This window comes from Ovis canadensis, chromosome 10 (genome assembly GCF_042477335.2).
Source record: "Ovis canadensis isolate MfBH-ARS-UI-01 breed Bighorn chromosome 10, ARS-UI_OviCan_v2, whole genome shotgun sequence".
Classification (NCBI taxonomy): domain Eukaryota; kingdom Metazoa; phylum Chordata; class Mammalia; order Artiodactyla; family Bovidae; genus Ovis; species Ovis canadensis.
The window spans coordinates 92,144,418-92,166,644 of NC_091254.1; the positions used below are offsets into that span (position 1 = coordinate 92,144,418).

The 22,227-nt window shown below is 44.8% G+C and overlaps 1 protein-coding gene and 1 long non-coding RNA gene across 2 annotated transcripts in view; one reads left to right on the forward strand and one right to left on the reverse strand.

The window, feature by feature from the left end:
• FGF14 (fibroblast growth factor 14) overlaps positions 1–21,915 on the reverse strand; it is a 649,969-nt gene extending 628,054 nt beyond the window's left edge. The window contains exon 1 of the mRNA XM_069602443.1: positions 21,074–21,915. Within this exon, the coding sequence (XP_069458544.1) occupies positions 21,074–21,281 (208 nt within the window). The 5' untranslated portion in view covers positions 21,282–21,915. The remainder of the gene's footprint in view (positions 1–21,073) is intronic.
• On the forward strand, positions 13,361–14,689 carry LOC138446951 (uncharacterized). The gene is made up of 2 exons (XR_011259619.1): positions 13,361–13,785; positions 14,532–14,689. It is a non-coding gene; the product is annotated as an uncharacterized lncRNA (long non-coding RNA).
• Positions 21,916–22,227: the final 312 nt, after the last annotated feature.

The window sequence follows — 22,227 nt, forward strand, 5'->3', positions numbered from 1 at the left end:
ACTGCATTTTTCAACTTGAACATGTACCAAATGTATCATGAAATGCTATCTAAGGACAGCTGTGGACTCTCCATTCTGCTTGGAATACTCCAGTCCGAGTCCATCCTTCATTTGGTCCAACAAGCAGAATCTTGTGACATAAGTGGCAGTGGTAAAGGGAAAAAGAAATGGGAGAGCAAAGGGGAAGGAAGACGCATGAGTTTATGATAGAGTTGACATCTCTGTCAATATTGCTTCTTTAGCTTCAGGACAGACCATCCCCAGCAACTCTTCCATCTTTATCTGACCTTCCAATTCTCTCCTCTCCCTGTATAAAGACTAAGATACCAGAAATTTGGAGGTAACAAAATAAGCTTCTAAGTTACCAATGTGACCTACTTATTTGAGAGCAGTTTAAAGTGCTAGTCAGATTGTGGTGGTGGTCATTTAGTTAGTCCTGTCTGAGTCTTGCAACCCTGTGGACTACAGCCCGCCAGGTTCCTCTGTCCATGGGATCTTCCAGACAAGAAGACTGGAGTGAGTTGCCCTTTCCTTCTCCAGTGGATCTTCCCCATCCAGGGATCAAACCCACGTCTCCTGCACTGGCCCATAGCTAGATTGTACCAATCCATAATTACCAATGCCAAGGTGCCTGCCTAATAAGCCTGATACAGGAAGTAGACACACTTTAAAATGTCCTGTTGAACCTATCCATCCTAAGCTGCACACCTAAGCACCTAATTTTACTTCTCTTTTTTTTCTTGCTTCTAAAGGCATTTAATGAGACTAGTTTCCAAGTTTTACATCACTTGATAAGAGAAACCAGCACAGCAGAAAGGTTTCCCTGGTAGATCCCGTGGGGCTCAGTGCTTAACAGAGAGGAAGAGACTTCTTTCCTTGGACAGTTTCTAGGCCCCTGCTGTGACCAGAGAGACAGCAGTAGAATCCGTATGTGTACCCAGGATTATTTCTTGATCCACGAACCAGCCACCCTGAAGGACTTTGCCTTGTATCCATTTCTTCATGTCTCAGCTGAACTGTAACAAGAATGCTGCTAGTTAAACTTAACACTGGTTGGTGTGGTCAGGTAGGTGGAGCACTGTTCCGAACAAGACGCTCAGACGTAGACGCCATCGCAGACACATTGAAACGTATCGTTTCTTAGTGGTCATCACAGCTCATGAGCCTGCAGTGGGGTTGAGCCAGGACCTTTAAAATAAGGATGTACTGGTGGTAGATGTCCTCATTCTAATTTACTATTATTTCCTTATTTTGGTGATGATGGTGATAACCTATACACATGGACCCTATGCGTGCAGGATATCTTTCGGTTCAAGCGACTGAAAACGACTGAAGTTTCAGGGGAACAGAACAGCAGGTGGATGTTGGCATGAATGAAGAAGAAAGGCAGGTAGTCCTGGATGGTAGTGGGTAATACATCAAGAAACCAGATGTGAAATGGAGACAGCTGAGCTATGAGCTGAAGGTCTATGGGTTCTTTGACTACAGTAGCTTGAGCACTCGGTAGTGCCAAAGAGAATTCTTTTAACTTTACTAAGTAGTAAAAAAGAGACAATTCACTCATTTCTCCCGCTCCCTATGTATATGTGCACATACCACATCTTCCTTCTCCATCCAACTAGTGATGGATATTTAGGCTGCTCCATAGCTTGGCTAGTGCTGCAATAATTATGAGGGTGCAATGTCTTCTCTAGTTAGCATTTTCTTCAGTTACTGCTGCTGCTAAGTCGCTTCAGTCGTGTCTGACTCTATGTGACCCCACAGACGGCAGCCCACCAGGCTCCCCCGTCCCTGGGATTCTCCAGGCAAGAACACTAGAGTGGGTTGCCATTTCCTTCTCCAATGCATGAAAGTGAAAAGTGAAAGGGAAGTCGCTCAGTCGTGTCCGACTCTTAGCGACCCCATGGACTGCAGCCCACCAGGCTCCTCCATCCGTGGGATTTTCCAGGCAAGAGTACTGGAGTGGGGTGCCATTGCCTTCTCCTTTCTTCAGATAGATACCCAGAAATGGAAGTGCTGGATCAGATGGTAGTTCTAGTTTAAATTTTTTGAGGAGCCTCCACTGATTTCCAGAGTGGCTGCACCAATTTACATTCCACCAACAGGGCTCAAGCTTTCCCTTTTGTCCACATCGTCCCTACTGCTTGTTATTTCTTATCTTTTTGATAACAGACATTATAAAAGGTGTGAGGTGAAAACCTATTGCAATTCTGATTTACATTTCTCTGACAATTAGTAACTTTGAGTATCTTCTCACATACCTATTGTCCATCTGTACGTCAAGATATGTCAAGATACCTATGGACAATAGGTATGTGAGAATAGGTATATTCACATCCTCTGCTCATTTTTTAATCAGATCATTTGTTTTATGTTACTGAGTTGCATGAGTTCTTTATATACTTTGAGAATTAGTCCTTATCAAATATATGATTTTCAAATATTTTCTTCCATTCAGTAGACATTGCTGAGCAGAAGCTTTTTAGTTTGATGTATTTACACTTGTTTATTTTTGCTTTTACTGCTTTTGCTTTTGGTGTCAGATTCAAAAAATCATCACTGAGACCTATGTCAGGAAGCTTACTGTCTATGTTTTCTTCTAAGAGTTTAAAGGTTTCAGGTCTCACATTCCAGTCTTTAATCCATTTGTAGTTAATTTTTAGTGTATGATAGAATACAGTGGTCCAGCTTCATTCTTTTGCATGTGCCTGTCCAATTTTCCCATTTATTGAAGAGACTGTCCTTTCCCCATTGCATATGCTTGGCTCCTTTGATATAAATTAATTGACCATATGGCATGGGTTCATTTCTGGGCCCTGTATTCTGTTCCACTGACCTATATGTACACATTTATGCCAATACCATACTGCTTTAATTGCTACAGCTTTGTAATATAGCTTGAAATCAGGAAGCATGTTGCCTCCAACTTTGCTGTTCTTCTCAAGATTCTTTTGGCAATCTAATTTCAATTGGCATCTAATTTTAAGTAAAAATGATCTCAACAAAAACTATTTGAAAGCCATAAAATGGACTGGTGTGGGTATAAAATATTCTGGTTTTTAATTTCAAAATCACAAGTTTAAAAACCCAAAATATGTAACTTATTCATTATTTTTGCATTGATCCCACTTCCAAGCTACTCATTTCTGTCTTCAAATTGCTGTTAACACAAACCCTTGCCCAGTGGGTGTCTTAGATGAAAGATTCTGTTCGTCTATAGATTAGGTGAGCCCAGAAGCATCCAGAATTTAGTCATAAGCTAAATGTCTAACATACTTCCAAGTCCATAAATACATTTAACATGCTTAGTGTTTGTCCCTCAAGTTGGAAAAATCCAAACCAAAATTTTGCTGAAAGAGTATTTCACTATTCAGCAGCTTAAAATATGGATATTTTGCCAAGATGTAATAATATGACAGTTAGGAAACAAATATAATGTATATTACCTGAAATTACTTTTGGGCAATGTTTGAAGTACTCTGCACCTGTATTGCCATACTTGTTAGCAGCACCAACATCTATCATTTTCCTTAATTTTCTAGTAATTCTAAAGTGAAGAGAGAAAGAAGAGCTCCTCATAAAACATACAATAATATTTTAAAGTATTTCTACCAATTATAAATTTTATAGAATACAAGAAAGAAAAGGTCAAAGTTCCATCTTCTGTTAAAACTGTAGTAACAGCGGAAGCTTCCTCGATGGCTAGGATGGTAAAGAATGCACCTGCAATGCAGGAGACCTGGGTTCGATCCCTGGGTCAGGAAGATCCCCTGGAGGAGGAAATGGCAACCCACTCCAGTATTCTTGCCTGGAGAGTTCCATGGATAGAGGAGCCTGGAGGGCTACATTCCATGGGGTCGCAAAGACTCAGACACAACTGAGCGACTAACACACACACAGACTTGTCAGTTCTGGGAGACAGGCATTTGCTCACCTGTGTCCTCAGCTGCTAACACAGACCCTGGCCCATAGCAGATGCTCAATAAATTTTTTTTTTAATTGGAAAAAAAACAACCTGTAACAGTGAAAGAAAAGCATAGTCAAGCAAAAACTGTTACTAAGATTCACAGAGGTAACTGCTTCTGCTCTGGGTAATAAAAGTAAGAGAGCAAGACTATGATTCACAAAAAGAGCTGATGACCCTCATTTCCTTCCCTCGAGGCTTTCACAGACATGGTAATGGGCAGCAAAGACACTGGGTAAGAAAGTGCAAGTATAACTGTGCCATTACTTAGGACGTGACCTGGACTGTGGCATCTTTATACGGCAGTTTATTTTCTTACTCAATACTATATTAATGCAACAGCATTCAGAGCCTTCCTAACTCTGCACCAGTCGGACCTTTTTTTGCACTGTACAGCTGTCTATTGCCTTTACCCTAATTGGCACCAAAAAAACACAAAAGTTTAATCATTTGCTCACTCACTTCCCACGGAAGTGACAGAATTCAGGTTTTTGCTGCCAATTTGCTCCCACCACAATGTGTCTACAACTGTTATCACCACCTTTTTAAAATGAACCCCTTCCCCTTCTTACATGAATTATGCTGTGGACCTGTAAATATCCATTTTATAAACTTATAACCTAGGATCTCTAAGAAGGATGCTAGTTCTAAATCAAAGAAATTGAAATTGCCTCTTATAAGGCATTACTAGGTATGTATTTGTAAAGTTTAAATGGTCATTAATAACTAAATTTGTGCTCTTGTTTTAACAAGTGATCACCCTTAAAATATTTATTTTGTGACATTCTGAAGCATTAAAATAACCAAGAAATAGATATTGACCCCCTCCCCAAACACAATTCAAATTTTATAACAGAAGGGAGAAGAAAAACAAAATACATTTCCAAGACTTGTGCTTTTAGCAAACTGTTTCCTTAATGCATCTCTCCACTAAGCAACAGTCATCAGGAGTTACTCAAACGCATAACCAGAGCAGTGTATCAGGATTCCTGTACAAGAAGTTGTGGCTCATGTTGCTGAAAAGTTCCCTGTAGCTCAATAGCCTGTGACATTTTCAGTCTGGTAAACATCACCATGCTGGGAAGTTCACTGCTGCCCCATGGACCTCAAGCGCTACAAACCAAGTTGTTCAGTCTTCCCATCCCAGAAACATTCTCTAGTTCATAACTGTTACCACATCCACTTTAGCTCCTCTGCCAGGCTTCTGGACTCCGAATTATGACTCTTCTCATCCTCCAAAGTAAAAAGAGTCCCTTAACATTACCCAGTCTCCAAACATGAACCTTTTGCTCAGCCTCTGACTTGCACTCACATTATACTTGCCTTGCTAAGAATATACTTGTCTCTCCTGGCAAAAGACACACACGTTTAAAAGTCAGCTCGGGTCACACTTCTCAACGAGATTTCCCTTTCTTCCCGGCTCATCCTTCCGTGGGTCTCCTACAGCCTTCCCGCGGGTCTTTCATACCTCGTTACCAGTGTTCTCTATATGTTGAGCTTCAGTACTTTGGGGCCAAAGACCAAATCTTTACAGAATGTTTTAAATCTCTCCCAGTAACTAACATGGAACTTACCCCATACAGTTATTGCATAAATGCCAAAAGGGAGACAGGGACTCAAAGAAAATTCTGGAGGTGATGGATAGGTAATAAATATCTCATCTTTGTGGTGAGAACACCAAAGTGTATTCATATGTCCAAACTCATCAAATCATACACATCAGACATTCAAGTTTTTTTGTATATAAATTATAGCTCAATAAGATGCTAAAAAATTTCTGCTCCACGGCAACTACAGGTCTCTTGGATACAAAATAAATAATGGCATAAATTACTTTTTACAGCAACAAATGTCACTTTTAAAAACTAAATAAATAAATGCTGATAGGTTTACCCAGATAGATTGTATAGTATCTGTCTTCTCAAAACCTCAGGATCATCTTTTCGATAATTTCCAAATAAGATGTTTCTCTACATTAAGTGCATCTTTGGAACGACAGCCCTGAAGACACCAGAGAGGAAAGACAACGTTGCTGTGTAGAAACAGATTTAAAGGACAACTTACCCAGGGGATTTTTGCCCTGTCTCCAAAAGAGCTTTTGACTTAGATTGTCTTCAGGAGGATGTTTGCATTGCAGAGCAACATTGGAATCTAAAGACTGCTTCCAGGTTGCTGCTGTTCAGTCGCTCAGTTGTGTCCAGCTCTTTGTGACCCCATGGACCTCAGCATGCCACGCTTCCATGTCCTTCACTGTCTCCCAGAGTTTGCTCAAACTCATATCCACTGATTCCATGGTGCCATCCAACCATCTCATCCTCTGTCACCCCCTCCCCTTCTGTCCTCAATGTTTCCCATCATCAGGGTCTTTTCCAATGAGTTGCTCTTCACATCAGGTGGTCAAAGCATTGGAGCTTCAGCTTCTGCATCAGTCCTTCCAATGAACATTCAGGGTTGATTTACTTTAGGATTGACTGGCTTGATCTATTTGCAGTCCAAGGGACTCTCAAGAGACTTCTCCAGCACCACAGTTCAAAACCATCAATTCTTTGGCACTCAGCTTCCAGGGTAGAGGGCGGATTTGTTTTCCACCCAGGATAATAAAGACCATGGTTCCCTGATGGGCAAAGACTGGGCATTTTTTCAAGAAGCTCCTTAAAAGAAGGCAGATTTCCTAAACTCAGAGGTCCTCAGCTCTGACACCAACCCACTGTGTGCAGGTGCCCGCCTTGGCCACTCAGCACTGGCCCCTGGCAGATATGAGGACCTGAAGCTGCTGACCCTAAGCTGTTGCTGTTGTTTAGTCGCTCAGTCATGTCTGACGCTTTGTGACCCCATGGACTGTAGCCCACCAGGCTCCTCTGTCCGTGGGACTTTTCAGGCAAGGATACTGGAGTGGGTTGCCATTTCCTTCTCCAGGGGATCTTCCTGACCCAGGGATGGAACCCACATCTCCTGCATTGGCAGACAGATCCTTTGCCACTGAGCCAGCTGGGAAGCCCATGTCCTGAGTAATCCAGTCCTTCATCTCTGACCCAGGAGCCTCCATCCTCAACCAGCATCCCTGTAACGGGAGGACGGGCTTGTTAGCCTGCATGTGGGGTCAGCTCGAGAACCCTTCGTAGTTTCAGACAACTTCTGGATGTTAACTCAAAGTGACTGTGTTCAGTTAGGAGTTTTTAGTTTACAAAAGAAAACAGAAGTTACCACATCAAGGTCTACACATCTCACATGCGATGGTACAGGCAAATCTCAAAATCAACAAGTGAAAAGCACATGCTCAAGGGCACGAGGATTTCAGGATTTGATCATCTGAGGCTCTGTGTGTGTGTGTGTGTGTGTGTGTGTGTGTGTGCATGCCCACTCAATCGTTTCCAAGCCTTTGGGACCCCATGGACTGTAGCCCACCTGGCTCCTCTGTCCATAGAATTTTCCAGGCAAGAATACTGGAGTGGGTTGCCATTTCCTTCTCCAGGGGATCTTCTCAACCCAGAGATCAAACTCGTATCTCTGAAATCTCCTGCATCGGCAGGCAGGTTCTTTACCCACTGAGCCACCGAGGGAAGCGATCTGAGGCTCTAGGCTAAGGTAAAGTCAGAGAGAGTAGATCGGGGCTGCCTCTCACAGGAGGCACGGGTAGGAACTGAGAATGAGGTTTCTGGGGTGATGAGAACACTCTAGATCTTCAGTGGGGTGGTTGGCACAAAAATACACACAATAGTCAAAGACATCAAACTCTACTGTAAAGAGCTGTGCATTTTAATGTATGTAAATTATGCTCAATTTTTTTTTTTTTAAAAAAGCACTACAAATTCTAAATATCCAAACACTGAATATGTTGCATTCCCCTTTAGTGTCAGGATAGAATGATTCACAGAGACAATACCGGCCATTCTCATGTATACCCTTTGAACCTGCCTTTAATCGGTAGCTGCAATATAGGGATTTAAGACAACGCCTCTGGAGAAAGACTGCTTGGGTTTCAACTGCTAGCCGAGTGCTGCTGCTGCTGCTGCTAAGTTGCTTCAATCATGTCCGACTCTGTGCGACCCCATAGACTGCAGCCCACCAGGCTCCTCCGTCCATGGGATTTTCCAGGCAAGAGTAGTGGAGTGGGGTGCCATTGCCTTCTCCACAAACAAGTGCTACTTTGGATAAATATCTCGAGTTCAGACTGATGTATCTCATTTACCATCTGACAACTGTATTGTTGGCATTTTTTGCCCTTTTCCCCCCTTACGGTAATATACATAAAAGTTGAAAAGCCAGTTGTATAATATACTAATCCCAACCTTGCCTAAAGAGTTAAATTGATGACCAACCTTTTGAAAGACACAACTAAAGGAAAGATGTGAGGACAAAATCTCAGGTATGAGAGTACAGATGCTGGGAGAACGGGCAGGATCCTTGGTGATGGAAAAGCAGTTGACTGAAGCGACCGGGACAGAGTGGCCTGGGCGCCGCGGCCCTGCAGAGGAGAGCACGGTTAGCACTTTTAGCACATCCCCACTGGTTCCCATTCCCAGGTAAAGGGCTGTGCGCCACGGGGGCCAGAAACACCTCTGCACGCTGTGGTTCAAGATTATTCCCAAGAGTTTTAAAGGAAATATAATTCCAACTAAAAACTGATAAACAGCATCAACAAATATTAAAAAAAAATAAAAATTTAAAAGAAATATAATTAGGAAAGGTAAAATAAGTAAACAATCATGATCCCGCAAATTTCTGTTTTAAAATTTATTTTTGAATATGTTGCTTTATCATGAAGGTATTTCTAACATTTAGAAGCCATTCTATTAAGTATTTCCAATATTTTATATTTATTATTACATGTGTGATGTATGAGGAATTTTGCGTCACTTAACTGGCATTTGGGTGGGAAGTTTGAATGTAAAAGAAAAAAATAATTAAGATGATGAAAAAAGTGAATTCCTAGGAAACAAGTCATTGGATAATAAAGGAGGAAAGAGCAGACTGGGTCACTGTTTTCACTGCCCCACACACACACCTCCCCCCCACCCCACCTCCCCACCCCCGCCCCCAGGTAACTACTGTGTTTAATTTAGAAAGTGACTCAGGCCTCGAGCAACAAAGCCCTTTCTTTGCTTTCAAATGGTAACACCTGGATTACAACAGAAACACAACCAAGGAAGATGAGTTTCAGACTTTCAAATGAGTGGCTATTTGAGAAAAAAACAAAAACCCTACAATTGTTTTAGCCTTGGAGCCTTATTTTCGGGGCTGCCCTGATGGCCCAGCGGGTAAAGAATCCACTCACATTTCTTCTTTTTTTAAAGTCTGTCACATGCTCCACACAGGAAGTGGGAAAATCAGAGATTTCAATTCCTCTCAAACTACACTTTATCTAAGAAAGAGGCAGCATTTCAGTAGAGGCTACCACACACTTCAGTGATCCACTCTAATTGTGCAGACAACAAAATGTTATGAGGTAAAAAAAAAAAAAAACCCAGACATTTTAATTACAACTACATTCATTTCTATCCAAGAAGCAGGTGCACAAACCTACGTATGTATATTCAATAAAGTTCACACTTCCTTTTTCTTGCCAGACCTAGAATACTCTGGGAAATTGGCTTTTAACTATTATTTGACTCCCCAAATGGCATTGTGCACAAAAGCATCTACTATCAACAAAGAACTGTATATCATCTTTGAAAAAACAAAAACACCTTTGACTTACCTTTATTGTAAGGCTTTTTTTTTTTTTTCATCTCTATGGACTTTGGAGTCAAGAAAATGAACTCTCTAACCCAGAGCAACTCTCCCAAGAACTGCCTATTCAAACTATGATCTAGAAGGGGAAACTTGTCCAAGTTTCCTACTTGCTATTAAGTTACCACAGCCTCTTGAATGTAAACAGTCTAGAGAGAGGCAAGTTTTGCTCTGTGTTTCAAGGAGACAGGGGTGTTTTATTGGCAAATGGTCAGTAGCTCAGAATCAAAAGGAATCATCCAAATCGTTCAAACCTTGGTCAGAACATCCTAGATATCTCCCTCCTTTCCCTTCCCAAATTCAACCTGGCCACTGAGATACATGGACTCCACTTCCTCGCCAGCCCCTGTATCTGCCTTATTTTTGACTTCACCACTTCCTCTCTGGCAGTTCTTACCTTCAACCAGCTCCACACAAAGATTTTTCCACACTATTTCCAAAATTATCAAGAGTCCAAAATAGCTTAATTGAAAGATTCACTGCAAATGGCTAATGAAAAACTAAGGACACAAGAGGTACCTTAAACAGAAGACTGTAAGACCCTCTACTCCCCTCTGTCCTCCACCGCAGTCCTCACCGTCTACCCATCCTCTATCTGATTGCCTCTCCACTCTGAAGAAAGGACAAAACATAAACAAAACAAATCAGTGACCTTACAGATGCCCCAAACATACCCTTGAAGGATGGCCCCCAAATGGGCCCCTCTCGGAACGAACAGGACTCCAAGGGATTCTCCAGGAAACCAGTAAACCGCTACTAGTTATTCCCTTGAGCAGCCTGTGGGAAACTCAAGTTAAAATTAATTAACAACCTCGACAAATTCGTAGATAGCAGCCTTACACTCTGCTTTACACCCCACTTGCTCTGGAGTCTGACAAAACTGGTTAAGACAGCCGAAGAATTCTTACCAGACTCAGTTCTCCTGGATCTCAGCACCCAGTTGAGAAAGAAAGAGGAAATCTCACAGTTTCTTCCTTTCCAAGCCCCACTGGTTATTGATCCTTTCTCTTCCAGCAACAGCTACTGACTTCGTTTGTCTCATTTCAGGTTCTGAGAACTCGGCCTGAAAACCATCAGACTGAGGGTCCTCAAAACATGGCCGGTCAGAAATGTAGGTTGCACTCCAGGTGCAGTTAATGTCCTGATTGGCTGAGCCTTTCTTTGGTTGTCTCTGGATGTGGCTCTGGATCTTGGGAGGGTGGGAGCTTTTGCACATTCTTTGGGGACACTTCTTAGAATCCAACAAGTTTTTCATTACTGCCAGGAATATTTACCATTTGTCTCAACTGAAACCTGACAAGATATTAGAAAAAATCTTTTTTTAATTTAAAATAGCTCTACAGTGAGAAGTGGGCCAGACTGAAATCTGACATTCAGAGAGCCTAATAAGAACTTTTTTAAGGACTCCTCCCCCAAGTTAGGCTTCCCAGGTGGCTCAGTGGTAAAGAATCTGCCTGCCAATGCAGGAGACTCAGGAGACGTGGGTTTGATCCCTGGGTCCAGAAGATCACTTGGAGGAGGAAATGGCAACCCACTCCAGTATTTGTGCCTGGAAGATTCCATGGACAGAGGAGCCTGGCAGGTGGGCTACAGTCCATGGAGTCACAAAGTCGGACATAACTGAGCATGGGCATGCACACGCGTGTGCATACACACACACTACTGCTACTACCACTACCCCTAAGCTAAGTGAAACTGTGAACCCAGAAGGAAAGAAAGATCTTCTGAAACAGACAGCTCTAAGTCTAGTGCACAGAAATCTTTTTATTTCCATGCTAGTTGAAGAGCTTCTCCCCACTCCAAAGCAGCAAACAGAAGATAACGTAGTCCGACGGGTGATCAGCTCTTTGATGTCATAAAAGTTGTAACACAATTCTTTGAGGAATTCAAAACTATTCCTTGTTTCAAAAATTGAGTTCTTAAAGGAATAGAAATGCAGCCCATGAAGCAATTCAAAGTCCACCTATCCATTTTAGCTATCCCCACATCTCCCCTACACTGGTAGGTATTACAAAATCCTGGATTTAGGAAACAAAAGTCCTTCTTGAAGGATCTTACATTCTTTCCCTGTGTCTTGAAATATAAATAGTCTAACCAGTTTTCTTGAGGAACTGATGACCAATTCTTTGAAAAGCAAACTTCAAGAAGGATATTATCATAAGATGGGAGAAAAAAGGTTAAAAGACTGGAAACTAGGTCAACAAATGTCTTTTAAAAGTGTAAAGCCATCTGAGCAGGGAACCTTAACCTACTCCATCTGCCAGAAACATAATTTGGGTCTAGCATTCTTTTATAAAGCAGGGAGCCTGCCTTATCATACCCTCAAAATAGTCTTTTTCAACTTTTAAATTTAGAGTGAAGTTTTGTGTGTGTGTTTTAAGATTTGAAAATCCTTGCGATTTTCCCCAATAGTTCAGAATAACAGAAGGAAAAACAAGATAACGTAGGCCAGGTCCTCTCCAAAAAATGTTTAGAGACTGAAGGAAAAGACACCTGGGGAATACAATAGATATAAAGGAATGCCATCTGTTTGAGCACCAACCACACAACGCTGTAAGATGCATGAAGAGCTCTTGGTGGTGTCACCAGTGAAATACAAAGTTTTTCTTCTTCCAAAGATCAAAGCTGGGAGACGCACTATCTCTACAACGCAAAACCGGCTCTTCCAACAGTCACTTCTGCACCATGAGGGACCTGCCACACCTCTAAAAGGTCAATCATGAGCCCGAAGGTGGCCTTCCATCTCTGATCTCAAATTTAAACTACAGCTTAAAATATACTCAACATAGACCAGGAGAGACAGGAGGAAGAGGGGAAAGTTCATTCAGAATCCGGACTGGGTGGAAAAATGACAAGAGGCTTGGCATGTGAGAACTGCAACTGACCTGAGACTATTTTAATCAGTTCCCATGGGTTGCAGGGGCAATATTCATTGGATATTCATTGAAAGCACTGACCCTGAAGAGCCAATCCTTTGGCCACCTGATGCAAAGAGCCAACTCACTGGAAAAGATCCTGATGCTGGGAAAGATTAGAGGCAGGAGGAGGTTGGGGCGTGACAGAGGATGAGATGGCTGGATGGCATCACTGACTCAATGGACAAGAGTTTCAGCAAAGTCTGGGAGATGGTGAAGGAAGGACAGGGAAGCCTGATGTGCTGCAGTCCATGGGGTCGCAAAGAGTCGACCCGACTGAGCGACTCAACAACAGCATACACTGCAGGTGAGGAAACTGAGGACGGGAGAACTAAAGGAGCCAGCGGGTCTGCCCGTGTCGAGTGGGGACTGGGCTCATCCTCTCCCAGTCCTGAACTCGGGCGCCTCAGCCAGCAAGTTAGCTCCTGCCTGCCGCCTAGCCCCTTTTCCTCTGAACGCCCGGGCGCCTCGGGTGAAGGCTGCCATCTGTGCGCCGGGACCACACGCCTCCGCCGTCCTCCGGCTCCGGGGGCGCACAGGGACGCGCGCGTCGTAGCCGGCCCCGGGATGCCCCGCAAAGACACGCGCCGGCGTCAGGCGGCCGGTCTGGCCCGCGAGTCCAGTACCGCCCGCACCGCCGCTTCCGGACACGTGGTTTCCATAGCAACGGCTGCGCCGGCCGCCAAGCCCTCCTCCCCACAGAGACGCCCCAGGGTCGGAGGTCATCTCTGTGGCAACGGAAACGTCTGGCGGTACGGCGGCTCGGCCGGGCCGCTTTCACCGCATTGCGTAGCCGAGCCCCCGGCGCTCTGAGGAAGCGAGCGCGCTGTGGCCGGCCTCCAGGGTTCTGGCCGCGGGTCGCGGTGGACGAAGGCCGCGCGTCGCCTGCCTGCCGCCCCCACTCTCTCCAGGGTTCCATGAGGCCGACTCCGAGCTCCGGTGCGGCCAGATACCCGAGAGGCTCGTCTCCTAGAGGCAGATCCGAACGGCTGAGGTGGCCGGGTTGACGGTGGCAGAGAACTCTTGGGGTCCACTCGTTGCTCTGGAGGCGGGAGCTCGGCCCAGTCGTGCCTTTGATGGTGGCTCCGGAGGGCGGAAGACGAGTAGCTGAGTGTTGTTGTGGGGAAAACAGGAGTTTGCAGATGACGGCTTAAAAAACGGGAAAGAGCAAACCAGGTAGGGGCGCCTCCTTTCCCAGCAAGTGAAACTCGAGGCTGCTGGTTTAGGGGCTGTCCCCTCAAGAACAGAAACGTGCCGCATGGGAGAGTGCTGTCTTCAGAGGAAGCTCAGAAATGAAATGATTCAAATTCACTCAACTGTTTTGCCAAATGCTTGCTTTTTAAGGAGCATATTAAAGCTCAGAAAAGAAAACGAAGCAGGCTTCTGCAGAAGGAACCAAAGGGTGACCTAACACTTGTTATTTAAAGGCTGAGCGGGCCAGAACCGGTGTATGCCAGTCAGTTCAGTTCAGTGGCTCAGTTCAGTTCAGTTCGTGTCCAACTCTTTGCGACCCCATGGACTGCAGCACGCCAGGCCACCCTGTCCATCACCAGCTCCCGGTGTCTACTCAAACTCATGTCCATTGAGTCCGTGATGCCATCCAACCATCCATCCTCTGTCGTCCCCTTCTCCTCCTGCCCTCAATCTTTCCCAGCATCAGGGTCTTTTCCAATGAGTCAGTTCTTCACATCAGATGGCCAAAGTATTGGAGTTTCAGCTTCAGCATCAGTCCTTCCAGTGAATGTCCAGGACTTAGCTCTTGGGCTTATGTGCTTAAGGGAGGTCTGAAGTTTTGAGATTTAGCATAAGGGCATGAGAAAATGTGGGCACTGGGGAATATTGCAGACCGTGTTTCAGGATGCCCTGGGATGAAGGGTCAGAAAGCCGCTAATAGCTTTTTCCTTCTTTGTGTTATCATTTAGAGGCCAAATTCTTGGTTGACACTGTTGGAAAGGAGTAAGCATCAAGTGATCTTAACCAAGTAAATCGTATGATACTGGCAGTTACAGTCCCACAGTTCACTTTCTCAAGGAACCCTGTTCTTCACTACTCATTTAATTAAAATGTATTGAAAACCTGTGATCTGTCACAACCAGAGTTTTTGTCAGGGAACAATGATAAAGGCAGTAGTGCTTGACAGTTGTTAGGTGACTTTCTTAGATGGTATTAGTAGGTTAGATAAAAGCTTCAAGATTCCCTGTAAAACTTGTCTGCAGTATACCTCCTTTTTGCTTTCATGTTTAGGAAGGCCCTAAGAATTCCTCCGTTAAACTTCTCTACCCTTCATCATTCTTCCTTTCACTTCTGGCCAAAGCAAAAAAAGAAAAAAAAATAATGTTTGTACCAACTACAGAAATAAACAAGGAAAACATCAAGACATACCTGGTCTTCAAAAGCAGAATAGCAAAAAAGTTAGTGCCTCTCTGGAGGCATACAAAGGAACTGAGAAATCTTGAGGCAATTCCCTGGCTTTCTGTCCTCAGATTCAACTCTTATAACTAAATCTAGCACATGGTACACAGTCTAAAACCCCAAGAAACACTGCACAGACTATGGCATTAGGCAGCTAGCCATGTCAGTAGGTATTTCCCTGACCCCCTGTCCCTCCTGGAGGTAGTACTAAGTTGGGTTCAAAGGTTTTAAGAATATAGACACAATGCAATGTCTCATTTAAAACTTAATAAAACTTCAAATATACTGTTTAAACATCCCAACTGTTTCCCCTTAAGGCATAAGAAACTATTTTGAATAAATGCTTCCATTTTGAGACATCTACATATTTATAGAAAGCTTATGAGTCAATTGAGTGAGTTATGATGCCAGAATGTACAAAGGAGCAAAAACTTCAGTGATTGTCCTTGTTACCACATTTATAAAAATGCTTCACAAAAGTCCTCAATGTTTGTGTTGCTAAAATATGGAAGACTGGGTTTGAACATTTTCAAAGGAGTGGTTCCGCGTGGGAAATGTGAAATATAGAATCAGCTTTCGCACCTTCTGAAAGCAGTGCATCCTTTGAGCGAATGTGCTTGGTTATGGATGCTGCCTGTGTTGAGAACAGGCTGGACATGGGTACAGCTAAAGTGAGCTCCATTGTTAAAACCAGGTACAGATGATCATGCGTTTGGTTTCACACTTGTGAAACTTGGATAAAAATTAAAGCAAACATAAAGCAAAAATATGACACTCCCAGGTCAATACTTGGAAGCCTAACAAACATTGAATTGTTGGTTCATGAGATGCCACTGCCTGCAAAACTCATTTTGCTACTTCAGTAACTAAAGCTTCCTGGATGGAGTCCAAGGTCAACTGGTGTTATTGGGTTGGCCAAAAAGTTTGAAGTTTTTCTATAAGATCCTACAAAAAAAAAAAAAAAAAAAAACACCACGAATGAAATTTTTGGGCAACTGAATCCATGGAATCCCACTTTGAAGGCAAGCATATGAGAAGAAGGGTCTGACATCTGTTTGGTGTTCCAGCCATGCAGTCTGAATCTGCTGTCTCCATATTATATCTGCTCTGTGTTTAGAAATGCAAAGGTTATGGCCCATCAGTGGGCAATAGCTCTACAGGAACCTAGGATGAGTCGGCAGGTGGAGGAGAAGTGAAAAATGCTTACTCTTTTTTTCTTCTCCCTCTTCCTATTTTGTCACTTCCCAAAGGCATGACCTCCCCAGATGTAAAGCAATTAGCTTTAAAAGACTAACATATATTTACATGAGTAACAGTGGCACACCAGATGTTTTTGGCACCTAAAACAGCTTAGTATATGGCAAAAGCAAAGCTGGAAGACACCTTTAAAAAGGAGGAACTAGAAAGTGACAATGACTTCTACCAAGCCCTGCTTGTTTCATCTCAAAGTTACATAGCAGAGAGAGAGTGAGTTTTGAAGAGGAAACTCAAGGCCACGAGTCTGTCGATTTTCTAAACGTGCCTTGCAGAACTAAATCTAGGGCACCCGCTTCATACCCTCCTTGCTGCTAGCACTGGTCCCTGATAAAATTACCTCTGGTTACAAATTCTTCTTAAAATCTGTGCTTTCCAAAATCCATCAAGCCATGGAAATTTGTGTGTGGGCGTAGCTATACATAAGTCCCCTTCATGTTGCAAACTTTCTAAGATGCGTTCCCATGTCCAGTCACTTTTGTTCGTGTGTCTGTGGAGACAGTCATGTGCACGCACGCTCTACAATTGTTTGCATTTTGTGTACTTTGCTATACAGTACTGTACAGAGTACAGTATCTTTATTTCAAGCCCGGGGTGTACCCAGACATCACTGGATCATTTTTCTAAGAGGGTAGGCAGAATTGAATCCAGCAAGTAACCAGAACCTGTCGAGTGTTTGTGCAGTCGCAGCTCGCCCTCCATCTCCTCTCTGGAGTCGCAAAGAGTTGGAAACGACTCAGCAACTGAGCGTACATGCACACACTGCACACTCTGTCTCCTATTGCTGAAAATCCTTCAGTTCCACCATCTCCTGCCTCCTCTCCCTTCTCTTATCAGTAACTCTTGTTACCTGTTCGTTCACACAATGCCAGCTCCTGTATGCCAGCTGTTGTACTGTACTTTGTTTTTTATGTGTTATTTCTGTGAAAAGTACTATAAACCTATTACAGAACAATATTGTATAGCTGATTGTGTTGTTGAGTACCTAGGCTAACCTCGTCAGACTTACGAATAAATTGAACTTACAAACAAATTCTTGGAAGTCATTCGTATGTAGGGGATTTACTATATTTGCGCATCTATGGCTTCCTTTGCCTGGTGGACAGTATGTATCTGAATAGACATCCATGACATGACCTTCCTATTTATCTTTATTGCAGACTTCTTTTTTCCAACTGCATTTATTTCCTTAGCAGCCATCGGTCAAAGTTTAGTGACCTAGATTATTTCTGAAACTGGCCTGGGATACACATTGGTCAGTCCAAACTATCAGTATGAGTTTAAACAAACAGATTAAGCCCTCCTCCAGGCGAAATAAGTGCCTTGGACTCAGTATTCCCTACTTAATGATCTGCCTAAAATACAGTCACTTTGCATGACTCATGCAGTGAAAGCTGAAGCAGGTAACATCTATTCTAAACATATAGCTATTCCTCTACTAGGAAAATAGGAGAAAGTAGGACATTTAAGCAGAGGCATGCGCACCCACGTGTGTGTGACTGTGTGTGTCTGATAATAGCTGTATTGTGAGATATTGGACGTCTTTATGAAGACAGTAAATTTACTTTCTATCCAAGATTTCTAAGCTATTACAATTTAATTTAAAAAGCATATATTGTACAAATGCATTCTTCATGCTCTTTTCCATTTAAGTTTTATACAAAAAACAACCACCAGTAAAAACATATTTAATTATCACTTCTTATTTAAACACTAATCAGTGATTTTTGGGTAGGTGAATAAAATGCCCTTAAGTTTATGACTCTATTATTTGCTTATTTCCACACCAACCTGGTTATATAGCAGTACTCTGACATTTCTCTCAGGAACCCCAGAGCAAACTCTGTATTTGTTGATAAAGCACTGGGAATAAGCAGTAAATTATTTTATAACTTGGAAAAATTAGAAAGAAAAAGATTCCTCTAATAACAAGTCTTTACAGCAAATTCATGATCCTAGTACTGGTACTTGGAGGTATTCTGCCAAGCTTCTTAGTTTGAAACCAGTTAATTGTCCTCATTTGAGATGTAAGATAATATAATAGGTAGTAGTCAATCTGTTCTTTTTGGTTTTAACAGTTAAGAAGATTTTAGTCTTTGTTTTATTTTAATTACCCAATTAACTTCTTAGTTATACTGCTATCTTGGGATCAGAATCATTTTAGGCCTCATGTTAATAGCAGAAGGAGAAGAGAATTTACCAGCTACAGTCCTGAAAGTGGATGGCTAGGCATGGGTTTGATTCAGTGTCGCAGGCAAAACTTTAGAAGGTGAGACAAATAGTGTGACACATCAAAGTCCCATTTTTAAAACGATTTACAAAATTCTGCAACTCCCAGGTTGGCACTCTCACCCCTGGCATTCTAAGACTTAAACCATCCTATTCAAGTAGTTGAGGCATTGTTAGACGCAGTTTGAGTTAACCCATCAATTCACACCCAAGTACTTTAGCATTCATAAGCTGCAAATTAAATTGCTCTAAAAATAACTCATCATTTGTTTGACACCTTCCAAAACGCCTCTGAAGCAAAAAAAAAAAAAAAAAAATCTACTTTATTCCAGAAAGATGAAAGTGGGTGGGATGGGGGAGGTGTAATAAAAAGATCTTGAATCGTGTATGGGTGAAAATTAGTGTTTCCAGTAAAACTGTTTACCAAAAATAAAAATAAAATTTATAAAAGGCAGTAAGGAAACTTACTGTTCCCTGCTGAATTACTGCCCACTTTCAGCACTATGGAGGGAGAGATTCTAGATCTCTAAAACAAACGGCCAAGTCCAAAGAAATGCTTTTACAGTATTCCTTTCTCAGAGGGAGATAAATCTCTTCACTGGACACAAGGCTTCACTGGACCACTGATTTGACTGTGTGAGGGAGTAACCCTTGTCTCAGGGGTCTTGGCGTGAACTTGGGAGAGGGTAGTGTTGCAGATCTGGGTATGACCAGGCCATCAGCAAGTGTTGGGCCTGATGCCGGCTTGGTCCGGGTACCCACAGCTCACCGCCCAATTGGAAATGCGGCTGGGGAGGTGACCACACTGCTTTCTCCTCGGGTGATGCTCAGGGTGGTGGTACCATCTCAGAGTTGCTAAATACGGAGGAGTTAAGAGAGACGAGGGTGGAAGGACAGGGCATGGAGCGGGTGGTGGACAAAGAGGAGAGGGGGACGGAGAGAAAGCCGGTCAAGCTAAACCGAGCACGGAGCTGAGAACTCCAGGTCGGAAGCAGGGGGCCACTGCAGCACCCCGCCGCCCAGAGCTTCCCTCAACTGCCACCCAAAGGTCCCGGCAGAAGGCAGCTGCCAGGCGTCCTCCCTGCGTCCAAGCACCTGCCCTCTGGACCAGCAGCACAGGGGGCTACAAGGGGGACCCAGCCTCCGCATCCACCCCTCCATCCCCGCCCACCCAGCCTTCCTCCCACCTCCCCACCCCTCCTCCCCTCCCTCCTCCCCTCCCCCTCCCCCTCCCCCTCTTCTCGCGCCGCCCAGCTACGCTGCATCAGCCAGCTCCGGAGGCAGGGAGGCGGCCGCCACTTGCCGCCCGGCCAGCGGGGCTCCGGGTGCCAGCGCGCCCCCGGCGGAGCTCGCAGTGTCAGGGTGCCCGCGGGAAGCCATGATCTACTACACCGCAGTGCCGGCGTCAGGAGCCCCGGGCGCCCCGGGCTGCCGCGGCAGGACGGCCAGGGCCCCGCCCCCGTCCCCCAACACGGCCCCCAGACACAAACACCGGCCTCCCGCCCCCGGGTCCCTCCCCGGCCTGGGCCGAACCGGGGGACACCGCACACCGCACCCCCCCCCCCACCCCGCCGCCTCCAGCGCTCGCGCTCTCGGACCCGCCGCGCCCGCGAGCCGCCGCCACCACCACGCAGTCCTCCGGCATGGCCTCCCCAGGGCGACTCGCCCACAGCTCCGCGGCCGCCCCCAAACGCCTCAGACTGAAATCCCGGGAAGTGAGCCCCGGGGACCCGACTCCCCCGAATCACCTGCATTTGCATTTCTTATATAACGTACTGCAAGCGTCCCGGTTGGAGCATTTTGGAAAGGGGGCGCACGATCGCCGCGAGGCTGAAGCAGGGACCCGGAGCCAGGCGCACCCCACCCTGGGGACCCAGATGCGGGGCGAGGACACTGCTTTATTAAAGGGAGAGACCGGGCTCGTCGGCTCGGTGTGGGGTTCCCTCCCAACAGGAGCCCCGCTCAGGTGTCCCCAGTGACAGGAGGTGTCGGAGACAGAAAACCGGAGAAGAGTTAGAACTCCGGCACGGCGAGCTAGACGGGGGCGGGAGGCGGGGGCCGCGCGGGAGGGGGAGCCCCTTCTACTTTGGTAAAGGTGATGGGGTGGCGGACACTGTGCAAGCTAATCAGAAAGTCTCGAGCAGGTTCTCGGAGCCGAGCTAGGTCTCCCCGAAGCCTGCAGCACAAGTCGGCGGAGCTCTCGGCTTCTTTTTCCTGGCAACGAACGAAGCTTCGGCTGCCTCGGGCCAAACCTTAAGCTATAAACCCTTCAATACTTCACCAAACATCGGCAACCAGATACATTAATTTAAAAGAAAAAAAAAAGTTTCCTCCTCCCTCCGAGTGATGGATTGTGTCACAGCCAAGGGATGCTGACACGGGTTTGGGGGCTCAGAGACGCGGATCCAGCTGTTCCTTGTTTATCCATGCAATAGCTCTATACACTATACTGTCCTGGTCCTTTGCTGTCTCCCCTGCCTTCCTGCATAGCAGAACTGCAGATCTAGCTCAGTGAGCAACAGACAGGTTATTAGGAGGAAAAACATAACATGATGCATGTTTTGCTTACCAGTTGGGTTCTTGTTTTTCTTAAGACTCTTGCCACAAAGACACTGCAGCATATGCGTTCCTTTGCTGAAAATGTTCCAAAGAAACCACATTGATTTGGGCGAAAAGCAATCCAGCAGCTTAGACACCCTGAGAAAGAAGAGATCCTTGTGGTTGCATAATAATAATTTGAAATCAGTTCTCCTGAAGAGGGGCACCGGTTTTACCATAGGAAAAACGATGATATTCCGGATCTTCTCCCAGTTTTTTCCCCTCACGTGGTGTATTTCTTTGAGACTTCTCAGTGATTGTTTTTTTTCGGCCAGGGTGAACGATTTTATCCCCCTTGATCACCACTGGATTATTACCAAAGGGTTGGCCAAAAAATCCTTTTTCAGCGTGAAGACAAACAAAAAAGCAAAGAAATCCCAACTGAGAGCAGAGTTAATCAAGGAGAACAGGAATGCACAAAAGATCCCCGAAGAGAAAACCATAGCCTTTTTACTTGATCGCTATGAGGATGAGTGAGTCTGCAGGAGGCTAAGCAGGATTCGTCTCACTGAGAGAAGACTGCCATTGTGTTGTCCCTAGGAGAGAAGATTTAAAAAAAAAAAAAGGAAAAAGGAAAGAAAGAAAGAAAAAAGAAAAAAAGAAAAAGGAAAGGAAACTGAAAAGAAAAAACCACCACCAGCACACACACACCCCGATACCACCTCCGAGTCTGACAGCCGAAGACACAGCCTCCCTTCTCTGTGTCGATTTTTTTTTTTTTTTTAAATAATCAATCGCCGGTGCTCAGTGGGATCGGATAGAACCTGCAGTTCTCAATCACCACGAAGAAAAGATGCAAATTGAGGTGCCTGGGCAGGCTGGTCGTAGTAGATAGACAGCGCCACGGACCCCCTGGCTCCTGGCTCGCGCTCCGCCAGTTTCCAACAACGGTGAGCATGGGGAAAATCTCCCCTCCGGATTCCTCGCCCAGCCTCGGATGTGAGTTACAGGCATTAAAGGGAGGAGGAGTTGAAGTTTGCATTGAAAAGACTGGCTTTCCATGACGTAGCCACGTGCTTTCAGACCCGTCACCAGTGAGATGCTTGCACCCGCCCGGGGAGGGCAGTATCACTGCAGTCTCCCCGCCGGTTCCCCTCTCGAAGTATCCCCCGCCCCGCACCACCA